This window comes from Mus musculus, chromosome 19, assembly GCF_000001635.26.
Source record: "Mus musculus strain C57BL/6J chromosome 19, GRCm38.p6 C57BL/6J".
Lineage (NCBI taxonomy): Eukaryota > Metazoa > Chordata > Mammalia > Rodentia > Muridae > Mus > Mus musculus.
In genome coordinates this window covers 41904752-41918894 of record NC_000085.6, presented here as the reverse complement: position 1 = coordinate 41918894, position 14143 = coordinate 41904752, and the positions used below count along the sequence as shown (strand labels likewise).

General features: G+C 46.7%; 1 protein-coding gene across 1 annotated transcript; it reads right to left on the bottom strand.

The window, feature by feature from the left end:
• Nucleotides 1-229: 229 nt before the first annotated feature.
• On the bottom strand, nucleotides 230-7024 carry Pgam1 (phosphoglycerate mutase 1). Its single transcript, NM_023418.2, has 4 exons — nucleotides 6709-7024; nucleotides 3016-3290; nucleotides 2072-2252; nucleotides 230-1289 (listed from the first exon to the last, which is right to left on the bottom strand). The coding sequence occupies exons 1-4, from the start codon at nucleotides 6845-6847 to the stop codon at nucleotides 1120-1122; spliced, it is 765 nt and encodes a 254-aa protein (NP_075907.2). The 5' UTR covers nucleotides 6848-7024; the 3' UTR covers nucleotides 230-1119.
• Nucleotides 7025-14143: the final 7119 nt, after the last annotated feature.

The window sequence follows — 14143 nt, the reverse complement described above, 5'->3', positions numbered from 1 at the left end:
TTCCTTTCCCAACTTGGTTACGTCAGTGTATTTAATGGCTGGTGAGGTGTACTTTCATGTGTATGGGTGTTTCCCCGTGAGTATGTTTGTGCACCGTGTCCAAGGCCAGAAGAGGATGTTGGATCCCTCAAAGTAGCCAGCCACCTCTGGCACCTTTAAAACAAGAACTTAATGTGCATCTCAAACTGAATGCTGTGGTTTTCTCAGACCACAGACACAAGACAAACAGTAAAGTATTGCACATCACTCCTTTATTATACTGATCTGGAAAGAGACTTAGTTGTTACGCCCAAACGAGCTCTGAACCCACACGGTAGGGTCAAGCAGCTGGAACATGATTCAGACAGTGAAAGACAAAAACTCGGACATGATCCAGGGGTACTTCACCTCTACAAAACAAGGCCAAGGGATCCAAACACAGCAAGAGGTACAAGGAGTTTATCCCACTGATATGAGGAATGGCTTATTTTCTGGTGACCACACAGGACTGTTTCAAATGTCACTAGCAACCTCAGAGTTGCTTTTGTGTGCTGATAATATGTATATATACTTTTTTTTGTAAAAGTAAGTGTAACATAGACTTGACAAGATTGATCCCAACCTTCTAGGGCCAGCAGCTCCTTTAGGGTCAGAGAGAAATTAGGGTTAAAAATCACCATGAGGTTACTTCCACTCTCCACTGGAATGACTATGCCCCCAGTTACCTAACTGCAGGAAGAGTGCAGGACAGGTTCCAGGGACAAAACTGGACTGCAGCTTTTCATTGGTCACACCACAGCACAGTTCCTCCCTGAATTCTTCCTAAGCAGACCCTTAGTAAACAAAGACCTAAGAAAAACTATAGTTACTATCTCTCAACTCTCCTGGTACAGGGAGCTGTCCCTCGATGTGGTCCGAGAACCTGCACCCCCAGAGGCGTTATTCTGACTAGATTCTATGAAGGGAGTGGGTGCAGGGGATAAAATACTACAATGAAAACGGGAGCCACAGGCCCCCATCTGCAGCTACAACTTAAACTTAAAATCCTAAAGACATAGTCAGTGTGGCAGGTGCTGGGGAGGGTGCAGGAGGCAGGAACAGGCAGGGAGGGTGTCGGGGTAGGAGTCTGCCTCTTCGCCTTCACTTCTTCACCTTGCCCTGAGCAGCCACAGCTTCCATGGCTTTGCGCACGGTCTCCTCGTCTCCCAGGAACTGCATGGGCTTGATGGGCTTCAAGTTCTTGTCCAGTTCATAGACGATAGGGATGCCCGTGGGCAGGTTCAGCTCCATGATGGCCTCTTCTGAGAGACCTAAAAGAGCCACCATTTTCAGCCACAAGAAAGAGTCCACATCCCCTATAGATTTACTCTTTATCTACTAATAGCAAAGCACTTAAGTAGGAACAAACAAAACATCCTTTCTGTGGATCTAGTGGATCTTAGTGGATCTAGTGCCCCATGGACCAGCCCCCAATTACAACTTTCAAGCCTCTTAACATTAGAAAGAGTGACTAAAGTATACAAGATTCTAAGATGAGCCACCAACAAACTGCAGAAAGTTACACTACAGAAATCCCTACAAAAGTACATGTGGAAAAGCAGAAAGGACTATGTTCTCCTGGAACATCCTATAGCCTAGCCACCTGCACCTCTAGGTCCTCAAGGCCTCTAGGACCTGCATCATTATGATCACAGTTTCAGCCGGCACTCCTAAAGCAAGTAAGCATGTACGTTAATGCATAGAGTCACTTAGCATGTGACAGTTCTGAACTGAACATCCTATATATAGCAGAGTGTCAAAGGCCCACTGTCACTATTTTGTAACGCACTTCCTGTTGCCTTAGAATCAAGGTCTCACTATATAACCCTGGCTGGCCTGGAACTCTAAGTGATTCTCTTGCTTCAGCCTCCCTGGTGTAAGCCACCACATCCTGCTGGCAGACCGTAGATTGAGAAAGGAAGAAACAAGTTTGTCTTTAAGTCCATCTGCACTATCATACTTTCCCCAGAGGTTTCCTTGCTACAAAACTCAGTCTGATGCTAACAGCTGTGTTTAATCATCCTTACGGACTCCTGGAAGAAGATACACTTACCCTCCAGATGCTTAACGATGCCCCGAAGGCTGTTGCCGTGGGCGGCAATCAAGACCCTTTTCCCCTCTTTGATCTGGGGGACAATTTCTTCATTCCAGAAGGGCAGTGCTCTGGCAATAGTGTCCTTCAGGCTCTCACAGGAGGGGAGCTGGTCTTCAGTAAGGTCTGCGTACCTGCGATCCTAAACAACAACAAAGGCTTATTTCAAGGTCGCCAGTTATTCCAAGTTGCACTTCATGTCTATCAATTCTACCTAGCTCTGATCTTAAGGGATTACGTGACTAATGAACATCTCCCTCAAGGGTCCAGAATGCAGCTCAGAACTTGAACAAGATGATCAGTAGTCACTGCTCTGCATCCTCATTTCCCAATCCAAAACACATAATTTAGAATCCAGGGAAGAGGTTTAACAAAACAAACAAGGTTTCCCAATTCACTTTAGTTTGCTGCTAGCTTGGGAAGGCTGGAAATGGCTTTATAAATGGCAGTGGAGATGTGGAAAGAAGGTACCCTCTCAGATACAATACTAACTTCTAACTAAATCCTATAACAAGTGAAGGTCATTACTTAGCAATGGGAGTTATATTACTTATTACTATTGTAATTTTATAAGGTTAATGACAAGATGTAGACACAAAAGAGGCCTAGGGCTGGAGAGATGCTCAGCTGTTAAAAGAGAACACTTGCTGTTCTTCCACAGGACCCAGGTTTGGCTCTCAGCACTCAGAGGTTCACAACCACCTCTAGCTCCACAGGATCTGATCTCTTCTGACCTCCAAAGGCACTAGGCAAGCATGTGTGCACATATATACAGGCAATATATACAGGCAATATATACAGGCAAAACACCCATACACATAGACTTGGAAAATAAGAACTTGGAGTGAGGCCCACATGCTAACTCAATGCTGATGAATTGACCGCACCTGCATCGGTAACCATACCTTGCTGATGTTGCTGTAGAAGGGGTGATCAGGCTCCATGGGAGGCGGTGGGACATCATAAGATCGTCTCCAGATCTTTACCTGGGCCTCACCATGCTTAGCAGCAGTTTCTGCTTTGTTGAGACCTGTCAGACCGCCATAGTGTCGCTCATTGAGGCGCCAAGTCCTGACCACTGGCAACCACATCTGGTCAATGGCATCCAGGACTGTCCAGAGGGTCCGGATTGCTCTCTTCTGCACAGAGGTGAAGCAGATGTCAAATTCATAGCCAGCATCTAGAAATTAAGAAGTGCAAATGAGCCAGGTATTGTGGCACATGCCTGTGATCCTGGTACTAGGGAGACAACAGGGCTTTGTGAGTTCAAGGTCAACCTGACCTCCACCGCAAGTTCCAGGACAACCCAGGCTACAAAGAGTCCTTGTCTCAAAGAAGGAAAAAAGTCCAAGTGAGAAGCTAGCAAGGCTAACATGAGCTCCAAGGATTTTATACAGAAGTCTCTTTGGCAAAGCATTTATTATCCTTGCATCCCTTGAGTGAAATTTTGTCGACTTACATTACAGCAAATAGCACACTTCCTCTTGACTCCAATAATTCCAATAATGCAGTGTTAACCAACTAACCTGAGGCTATACATCTTACTCTAACTCCTGAACACATTTTGATTGAAACCATGTTCAATCCCCAGAACCCACACAGTGGAAGGAGTGATGACCACAAGTTGTCCTTCCCCCATACATGCACCCCAAGGCATGCACATGTGTACAGACCTGTGCTTACTCAATAGAAAAATGGGTTTAATTTTGTTTTAGTGAAAAAGGATCATAAATAAAGGGCTGAAGGGGTGGCTCAGTGGTTAAGAGCACTGACTGCTCTTCCAAGAGTCCTGAGTTCAAATCCCAGCAACCACATGGTGGCTCACAACCATCTAGAATGAGATCTGACGCCCTCTTCTGGTGTGTCTAAAGAGAGTGACATTGTGCTCACATACATAAAATAAATCTTAAGCCTTCTACACCAGGAAGGAGCAAAAGGGGAAAAAAAAAAAGAAAAAGAAAAAGGATCATAAAATTATGAACTCTGGGGCTGGAGAGATGGCTTGGCAGTTAAGAGCACTGACTGCTCTGCCAGAGGTCCTGTGTTCAATTCCCAGCAACCACATGGTGGTTCAGAGTCATCTGTAATGGGATCTGATGCCCTCTTCTGGTATGTCTGAAGACAGCTACAGTGTACTCCTATACATAAATAAATCTTTAAAACATGTGAACTCTTTAAGTCATAGCTAACCTTTCTAAAGGGCTCATGCTCCCATACCACACTGTGATTTCGTCTTCACTAGAATCCTATGATGTTACTATCTTCTCAACCCATTTTTAGCAGACAAGCAAATAAAGACAAGCACTGGGCTCGGCAGCATGTTTTTAATCCCAGCTCAGTAGAGGGAGCCTGGGGGAATCTTGAGTTCAAGCCTAGCTAGTTGGACTTGTCTTTATATTTTTGAATTAAGGAGCTGTCCCTTTTCTTATCCCAGGACACACCCCTGTGTTCACCAGCACACAAGGCCCTCTTCAAGTTTAACCACAAACTTTTCTGGGCATTGCTTCATATTGAGACTAGCAACAGTTATTAAAAAAAAGAAGTAAAATTTCCTGCCAGTCAGTCAACTGACAATGAGGCCACTGAGACCAGCTAGTGGGGACAGGGAAGATTAATACCAGGAAAACCACTACCACCCACAAGGAAAGACAATCTCACCCCCGAGCCTCTGGACAAGCTGATGAGAACTGACAGCCATCATCACAGCCTTCACCATCTCCTTAACCAGGAGAGGAGGGATGTTCCCCAACAAAAGGCTGAGTCACCCACAGAACAAGCCTCAGCACCCGTGATGAGATGCTACAGGCTGCTGTCTCACTGCAATTATTTCCAAATAGTCCCCAAGGACAAAGTGGTACCCCCTGAGGACCCTGGCAAGAATGCCATAGCATCAGAAGCACAAAGACACACCCATTTAATCCAAAGTACAGCCAGGGGGACAATGGACTCTCATCCCCCCCTTCGCCCCCTCACCCCTGGCCTTCCTCCGCCTGAGGCTGCATGGAGGCCTCTCTAGTTTCCTTCTGAAATCTGCAGGAGGAACACTGGTGGAATGAATGGTATGCACCTTGGGTCTTTTCTGTTACTCAATTATCCACAGGAGCCCTCAGTCGGTTTTTGCTTTTAATCTTCCATCCTTTAATCATCTGTGATATCTCTGGGAGATGCTAAACTTACAGTAGCTTTATAAAGACAGTCCAGCTGTGTAGTCCAAGTTGGCCCATGCTCTATAGCCTCCCTTCTTAGCTGCCTGGGTGCTGAGAAAAATTACAGGCATGCAACACCATGTGCGCCTAACGTGTGAGGTTCTAAAACTTAGTGCTATAGTATTTAAGGTTGAAATGGATCTTGTTATTTTCCAGCTCAACGTATAATCATCTTATACCCAGAGAACAGAGGCAGTTAACTTTGTCCTGAGCTAGGCATAAGCAAACTACCACAGGTCTACACAGTGCTTCATGGCACAGAGCTCAAGAAAATGGCTTCCTTAACCAGTACTTTCCTTTTTTCTAGCCTCTCCTACATAGGCCATGCATCTCAAAAAGCAATGTTTCCTTGCCTCAGGAATTCGTATTCAAAATCTTCCCTCATCTGAAAAGGGTGTACAAGAAGCTAGGGAGGGCAACCAAGACACAAGATCACTTCAGGTAGGCATGAGCAACCCTTTTACACAGCTACTGCCGTGTCCAAGTTAGGATGTGCCCTAATCACCAAGAGAAGTGCCTCTTCACTACAGGGAGCGGGGAGGCCTTGCTTTCTTATTAGCATTCCAAAATCACAGAGAACTGTGGGTGGTGCGGGGCACCCAGCATGGATAGGCAAAGGCGAGCTTATCTCCTGGACGCTTTCACCCTTTGCTCTGCCTCTGTCCTTGGCCAAGGGCCCGCCAGTTCCTCACACTTACTTGTTACTCCACCCAGAAATGGGGCAAGGACACTGGATTAGAACTAAGTTTTGTATGACCTTGGACAAATCTTTCCAGTCACTTTTCTAAACTATAACAAGAGGACGGAGAGAGGTAAAAAGGAGGGAAATTAGATCTGCCTGCTTCATAGGGCTGGAGAGAGCATCAACTGAAATCACCCACTCACATTCCTGGATTCGGTTTTGTGGTTTGCTGCTGTGCTACAAAGCTCTCCGAAGCACGCGGTTTCCAGGTTGTCTCAAAGGCCATTAGACATCCCCACCTAACACCCCCCCACTACCCAGGGCGAGCCCGTGACCTGCCGCTTCGCCATGATGGGCAGGCGCCTCAAGTATACTCCGGTACAGCCACTGATGTCACGGGGAATCGTCCGCCAGGCGCCCTAGGCCCTCGTGGTACCCTAAAGGGTCCTGGGCGCCACAGGTGGGGCTGCTCGGACCGGAAGAACAGATTTTAGCCTAGCGGCGGCTGTGCCCTCTTTCTGGCACAGACTCTCAGACTTAACGGGGTGACCTTGACAAGCGGGTTCCCCACCCTGCGTTCACCTCCCCAGATGAAAATTCAACTGCAGAGGCCGACCGAAGTGCCCGCCTCTCGAGAGGGCCCGGGGGCTCAGGCGACCCCTAGGCCGGTGCTGGCCCAGTACGCCACACAGCGCTCGTCCCGCTCGTACCTCGCAACGCCTGCCCGCCGCGCTTCGCCTCCTCGTGGCCCGCCGGGCTCAGGTCGGCGTCGTACCAGCCGCTGAAGCGGTTCTCCAGGTTCCAGGCGCTCTCGCCATGCCGGATCAGCACCAGCTTGTAGGCAGCCATGGCGACGGGCAGAGGATGCAGCAGCAACTGAGGATCGCCGAGATTCTCTTCGCAGCCCGCCCCCCGCCCCGGTCGCGCCTGCGCACTTACAGTCTCCCGCCCCGCTTCCGCGCACTTTCTCCCCGAAATCTTTCCACTCGCTCGACAGACCGCCGCCCGCCCCGTGTGCGCATGCGCCTCAGGCAAGTTCTGCGGCCTGCTAAGGGGGGGGTGTAGTGCACCGCGGCGGCAGTGCGCATGCGTTGTACGTAGCGGTACCCGCGTGCTACCCGGCAGTCACGGAGCGCACGTAAGCAAGGAGCGCGGAGGGTGCTGGTTGCGAGCTTGAGCTCCAGGCGCCGACTGGACACGCCGCGCTTCCTCTTTAGGGATGATCAACTATCCTCTGACCAGTTCTTCAGCCCTGCCAGGCCACAGTCCCATCCCTGCGCAATTCCAATATACACCCTTTTCCTTTTAACTTGTACTTCGGACAAGTCATAAGACGTCTCAGCCTCACTTGTAAAATACTCTATAAACCTAAACGTGGGTTGTTGCTATTTCCCTTCAACAGAACATTGTTCTTTTGGGTTGTTTTGTTGTTTTTTGTTTCTAGTTTGTTGCTTTTTTTTTTTTTTTTTTTTTTTTTTTTTTTTTTTTTGAGACAGTCTCTCTGCGTAACCCTGACTGTCCTGGAACAAGTTCTGTAGACCAGGCCTAGAACTCAGAGATTTCCTGTCTCTGCCACCGAAGTGCTAGATTAAAGGCGTGGTTCATCACGCCAGTTAGAGCACAGCTTTTTTTTTTTTTTTTTTTTTTTAAGATTTATTATTTATTTTTATGTAGCTGTACAAATGGTTGTGAGCTTTCCTGTGGTTGTTGGGAATTGAATTTTTTAGGACCTCTGTTCGTCCTGGTAGGCCCAGCTCGCTCCAGTCGGCCCTGCTTGCTCTGGCCCATAAATTTATTATTTATTATTATAAAAATAATAGTACAATAATAAATATATACATATGCATTTATAACTACATATTATATAATAATAAATAATAAATATGTATTTATACATAAGGCCACTGTAGATGTCTTCAGACATGCCAGAGGAGGGCATCAGATCTCATTATGGGTGGTTGAGAGCCACCATGTGATTCTGGGATTTGAACTCAGGACCTTCAGAAGAGCAGTTAGTTACCTGCTGAGCCATCTCATGTCGCCAGCCCCAAGAGAACAGCTCTATATCCCTTTTCTTCTACTAAATGTTGATTCTGTAGCTGAGAGTGTGTGGAAGCTCCTGTGTAGGTGTACAGGCTCATGTCCTTCTGAGAAGCAAACGTTAGGCCCTTACAACATTACAAAAAGGAATGTCTGTCTCTCCTTACCCCAATTTTAGTATCCACTTGTTAGGACCAATTTCTCCTGCCCAGGCTGTGGACTCTTAGTTTATTTCCATTAAACTTCTTCATGAGCATTAAACATTAGCCAGACAGTGGCCTATTACTAAGATACTAAGATAGTGTCATGAATTCCTGTCCTTTTAGTGGAGAGCAAAATCCACATTTAAACAATTGACAACAGAACTGAGCCACTTTCTGTACTTTCGACAGAGAGCCAAGAAAAGTTTTAACATGAGATGGTCAAGTACCTACTACAGACTAAACAGAGTTAGTGCTTTTGTGCTTTATGCGTATTAACGCCTTCCCCCCCCCCCCCGTCTGTCTGTCTTTCTTTCTTTCTTTCTTTCTTTCTTTCTTTCTTTCTTTCTTCCTTCCTTTCTTTCTTTCTTTTTCTCTTACTTTCTTTCTCTCTCTCTCACTCTCTTTCTTTTCTTTCTTTCTTTCTTTCTTTCTTTCTTTCTCTCTCTCTCTCTCTTTTCTTTCTTTCTTTCTTTCTTTCTTTCTCCCCCCCCCTTCTGTTTTTTTCAGGCAGGGTTTCTTTGTACAGCCCTGGCTGTCCTGAAACTTGCTGTATAGACCAGGTTAGCCTTGAACTCCTCCTCCTGAGTACTGGGATTAAAGGCATCTAGTTTCATAATAACCTTTGAAGCAGGCACTTTTGTTCCACATACACTATAGATGAGAAAGCAGGATAGACAGACAGTCCCACTGAGGTTACAAGAACTGAGTTCAACCGTGACCGGCTGGCTCAAAAGCCACACTCTTATGCCTGTGGCACCCACAGGCTTGCTGCAATCCGTTGACCTTAAAGTTGGGGTAGAATTTGATTCACAACTTTTTTTTTTTTTTTAAATAAGATTTCACTATGTAGCTCTTAGCTGGCCTGGGTAGACCTGGAACTTACTGCATAGACCAGGCCAGCTTCAAACTCATAGAGATCCTCCTGCTGCTGCCTTGGTCCAAGTCCTGGGATTAAAGTGTAGGCCACTCTTCTACTTTACAGCCCTCAAACTGCAGAATCTCATCTCAAACTGCTGAGAGCTTCATCTTTTAAAATGAGCATAATAGACAGAGATGCATTGGTCCCAGCCGCTTGGGCTAGAGGATCAGTTCAAGGGCAGCTTTGGCTGGCTACAAGATTTCCTGTCTCTCCCCCCCCCCCCAAAAAAAAATTATAGATGAGAAACCAGAACACAAAGGCAAACTGTTCAGGGGCCTCCTCTGTGCATTGACTAGCACCCACCACCTCCTTCCTGGCACTGGGAGAAGATGCAACTCAGTATTCAGTTTGGAACAAATCTTCACAGACGGGTTCATAGTTCACAGCGCTACACAGCTAGGCCCTCCCTTCTCCCTTTAAGAGTGGTTGTGTGGGGGTGGCGGTGGGGGGCTGGAAAGATGGCTCAGTGGTTAAGAGCACTGACTGCTCTTCCAAAGGTCCTGAGTTCAACTCCCAGCAACCACATGGTGGCTCACAACCATCTGTAATGAGATCTGATGCCCTCTTCTGGTATGTCTGAAGACAGTTACAGGGTACTCATATACATAAAAATAACTAAATCTTAAAAAAAAAAAAAATTCCACAGGGAGCCTACAGACAAAAGTTTCTAGGGAAGTTTTCTCTCTCTTCCTGTTGTAGTCTGTCAGGAGCTTGACCAATCTGAGGCTTTGTCAGATTTGCCAGAGGTCCTGGCGAAAGGACAAAGGGAACTTTAGTTCTGTGTCCATATCCAGGAGCTGACTTGGCAAGGAGCCTAGGCCTCCTAGGAGTTAAGAGTTTGGGTCCTGAGAACCCTGCTTTCTCCCCAGAAGGACTATGGTCATCAACTGTGCCTGAGGTATCCTATGTCCCCTGCCAGCACTGCTTCATTTAGCTTTCTGCTGACCTCTACTCCCCGCAAAAAAACATGTAAGACGATGAACTTTTTAATAAACTTGCTTGACATAAGTCTCAGCTGTCTATCTGTCTTCTTCTTCTTCTTCTTCTTCTTCTTCTTCTTCTTCTTCTTCTTCTTCTTCTTCTCCTTCTTCTCCTCCTCCTCCTCCTCCTCCTCCTCTTCCTCCTCCTCCTCCTTCTTCTTTTTTAAAGATTTATTTATTATATAAACACTGAAGGTATCTTCAGACACACCAGAAGAGGATGTCAGATCTCATTACAGATGGTTGTAAGCCACCACATGGTTGGTGGGATTTGAACTCAGGACCTCTTAACCGCTGAGCCATCTCTCCCACAGCCCACCTAACCCTCCAGGACCCTGTCCCGAGGCTTCCAATCAGCAGTCATCGTCACCTAAAGCCAGGCTTCACTTCTAAAATCGATTTTCATATTTTCCCTTTGTCTTGGCCCTAATCTGTGTCCCCTCTGTGACTCTTACCAGATTCTGCTCTTGCCTCACAAAATTCAAGATTTCTGTGCTTTTGCCTAATTAGGGTGCTCCATCCCACAACAAGTAAGAAGTATAAAAAGAAGGTGCCCTCGGAAGCCTGGTTTGGTTTGCTCAGGGACTTGCAACGTGTCATTCCCCTTCTCTTCTTCCCTTTCCCTATCTAGGAACTAAGACAATAATCACATGTGCATATAGCTTTGGGGAGAGATAAATGAGGTGACCCGATGACCCATGAGATGGGCTCGCTGTTGTAGCTGTAGCCGGCAGTCAGTCCTAAGTGCAAGAAATGTTAGCAACATTGTACTCCCAAGTATTATTAACAGTGTGACCAAGAGAGAAAAAGTTAATGAGGACACCTGGGAGCACTCTGCCAAGCTTACCTCCCTGCAGGATACCTAGGAAGAGATGCCAGCTTAGCCGGAGGAAAGCTAAGCAAACAACTAGAATATATTTTGTTCTCTCTCTCTTTCTCTCTCTCTCTCTCTCTCTCTCTCTCTCTCTCTCTCTCCCTCCCTCCCTCTCTCTGTGATATTATAGAAGTACACACACATGATGTGCTGTGTGAGCTATGGGCTGACGCTGAACCAAACCACCCCCCACCCCACCCTACCTCCACCCCTGTTTAAAATTGGGCAGGTCTGACTTGCCAGTTCCCCTTCTGTGGGGATGACCATGACCGTGAAGAGTCCGTGCTTGTGTTCTTTGCCCTTATCCCAGATCTAGGAGTGCCTTCTAAGAAATGAAGTCCTAGTTGGACTCCAGCCAGACTTGAAATTCTGAACTCCAGGAGTCCAAGGCGCCTCTTCTACAGCAATGTTTAATTCCTTAGGTCAGAGGAATTTCCTGGGGGCTCTGACAGCTTTCAAACAATGAGCCTGTGGGCTGGGAAAATTCAGAGAGGATAAATAGTAGGACAGTCCTATTAGGTACTACTGTCCCTGCGGTACAATGGAGCCTCCTTCAGCCAGCCTTCTCCATCTCTTTTCCCAAACAGAACATTGCCTTATCAAGAACTGAACATTCACCCAGGGCCTGATTTAGAAGGAATGGGGTGAAGCAAGATATGTGAGGTGTGGAAGGAGTGGCTGCCATGCAGCCCCCAAGGACTCCCTGTGAAGACGCCACATGTCTTTGCCTGTAGGACCGTTTCTCCCATTCATCGCCAAATGTTCAGCTCAGCACTGGCTGGGAGAAAACTGCCATCCAGTGGGAGGACGGGAGTGAGCCAGGCTGGTGCTTACCTCCACCTCTGAGCTTCTACAAGAAGGAGCTGCGCTTCCCTGCAAACGGAAACTTAAATTCCTGCCCTCAGAATGTGTCATCGTTGAACATGACCAAACCTGAGCTGGCCCTACAAGAAGAGGAAGAAGAAAGGCTTCCTGAGGGCTCCCTCTTGGTTTCAGCCAGACATGGTGGTGCATGTCTTTAATTCCTAGCATTTAGGAGGCAAAAGCATACAGATCTGTGATCTGTTATTTCAGGCCAGGCTGATAGACATATTAAGTACCAGGCCAGCCAAGACTACATAGAGATACCTTATCTCAAAAACCAAATAGATAAATACACACACACACACAGAGAGAGAGAGAGAGAGAGAGAGACAGAGAGAGAGAGAGAGAGACCAAAAGCCCTGGCTTCAACCTGCAATTCTTGCCAAGTTATGGGACAAGCCCTTACCTTCATTTGGATTTATCAGTACCAGAGCCTCTGCTACTGGGCCATGTGTGAACCCTCGGTGATAACAAAACTCAAAGCATGGTAGTACACAAATTCTTCTGACCCACCTACTCTTAATCACACAAAACTGCCTTGTGTGAGCCAGCCTATACTGATTATATTTGGATTACAAAACAGATAGGCCTGGCTCTCTCTACTGCTGATTCCTGTTTGCTCTTCCGACTTTTACCTAAACTGGACTGCTGCCATATCTGTGAGGTGTTTTCAAGTGAATCTAGCTGCTGCTGACCTATAAACTGAACTGCTGATTTCCACATGACCCAAATGGGAGTTGCTCCCAAGAACCTTTCTAAACAGTTCTACACTCCTCTTCCCCCACCCCCTCCCATAATCTTTCTTTGTTGGGTGGTGGGCTACAGGGGAGATTAAAGCATTAAATAGGGTTTGGTTTTGTTTTTTAAAGATTTGTTTATTTATTATGTATACAGCCTTCTTCCTGCAGGCCAGAAGAGGGCGTCAGAACTCATTATAGATGGTTTTAAGCTACCATGTGGTTGCTGGGAATTGGATTTAGGACCTCTGGAAGAGCAGGCAGGGCTCTTAACGTCTTGCTACCTCTCCAGCCCCCTAAAAACATGTTTTGGAAAAATTAAAGTTACAGCTCTAGGCCCACCATATGTATGTATGTGTTTGTGAGTGTGTGTTTGTGTGTGTTTACTCACTCATATTAAGAGGGTTTTTGTTGTTGTTGTTTTTCGAGACAGGGTTTCTCTGTATAGCTCTGGATGTCCTGGAATTCACTCTGTAGACCAGGCTGGCCTCGAACTCAGAAATCCACCTGCCTCTGCCTCCTGAGTGCTGGGATTAAAGGCGTGTGCTACCACTGCTCAGCAACCTTTCAATTCTTTAGCTGGGAAAGAAAAACAAACCATATCAAGAATCCTGGACAGTAACATTAATATGATTCCAACTACATTGTGTGTCCAGCATAGGCAAAGCTGGTTGCTTAAGCCCGGGAGAACTGTGGGTATAAATAAGAAACACAGATGTTTTAAGGGGTGAAAATGTCTTCAAATGGAACTGGGGTCATTGTGGCAATGTCTGTGAAAATACTCAAACTTTGAAAGCCAGCTCTGATTGCACAAACCTTTAACCCCAGAATTTGGGAATCAGAGGCCAAGAGGGGATGTGTTAACATTTCTTCTAGGCCCCGCCCCACAGTTACCTGGCAACAGCTAGGTATGCCTGACTCACTATAAAAGGGGCTACTTGCACTCTCTTCACTCCTTCACTCTCTTCCTTTCTTCCTCTCTTCCTCTCTGCCCTCTGTTCCTTCTCTCCCCAATGCCCCTCCCCCTCACTCTCCACTTGTTCATGGCTGTTCCTTCCTCCTCCTCCTCCTCCTCCTCCTCCTCCTCCTCCTCCTCCTCTTCCTCTCTCTCTCTCTCTCTCTCTCTCTCTCTCTCTCTCTCTCTCTCTCTCTCTTGTGGCTGATACCTCAGGGGGGTAAGGGATGCCTCACCATTGGTCTGCAGAGGCACTCCCTCCCCCAACACCAAACATCTTCCTGGTTCTTCCCTTTCTTTTTTATAAAACACAAGTGTTATTCCTGAAAATTCCAGGGGAAAGACCACCGAGCCAAATCATGGCCAATGCCACACCACCTCCAGTAGGATCTGTGTGACAAGTTCCACAGGCTGGGGTGATTGACCAAAATCAAAAGGGGAGGCCTCCTGGAACCGGTTGTGGAACTCTTCACTGGAGAAAAAATATTGAGTTATAGTTCTCATGGCAATCTATCTGTTTTATTTTTTCTTATTTATTTTCTTATTTACATGGTCCTGGTAGTCTAGGCCAAG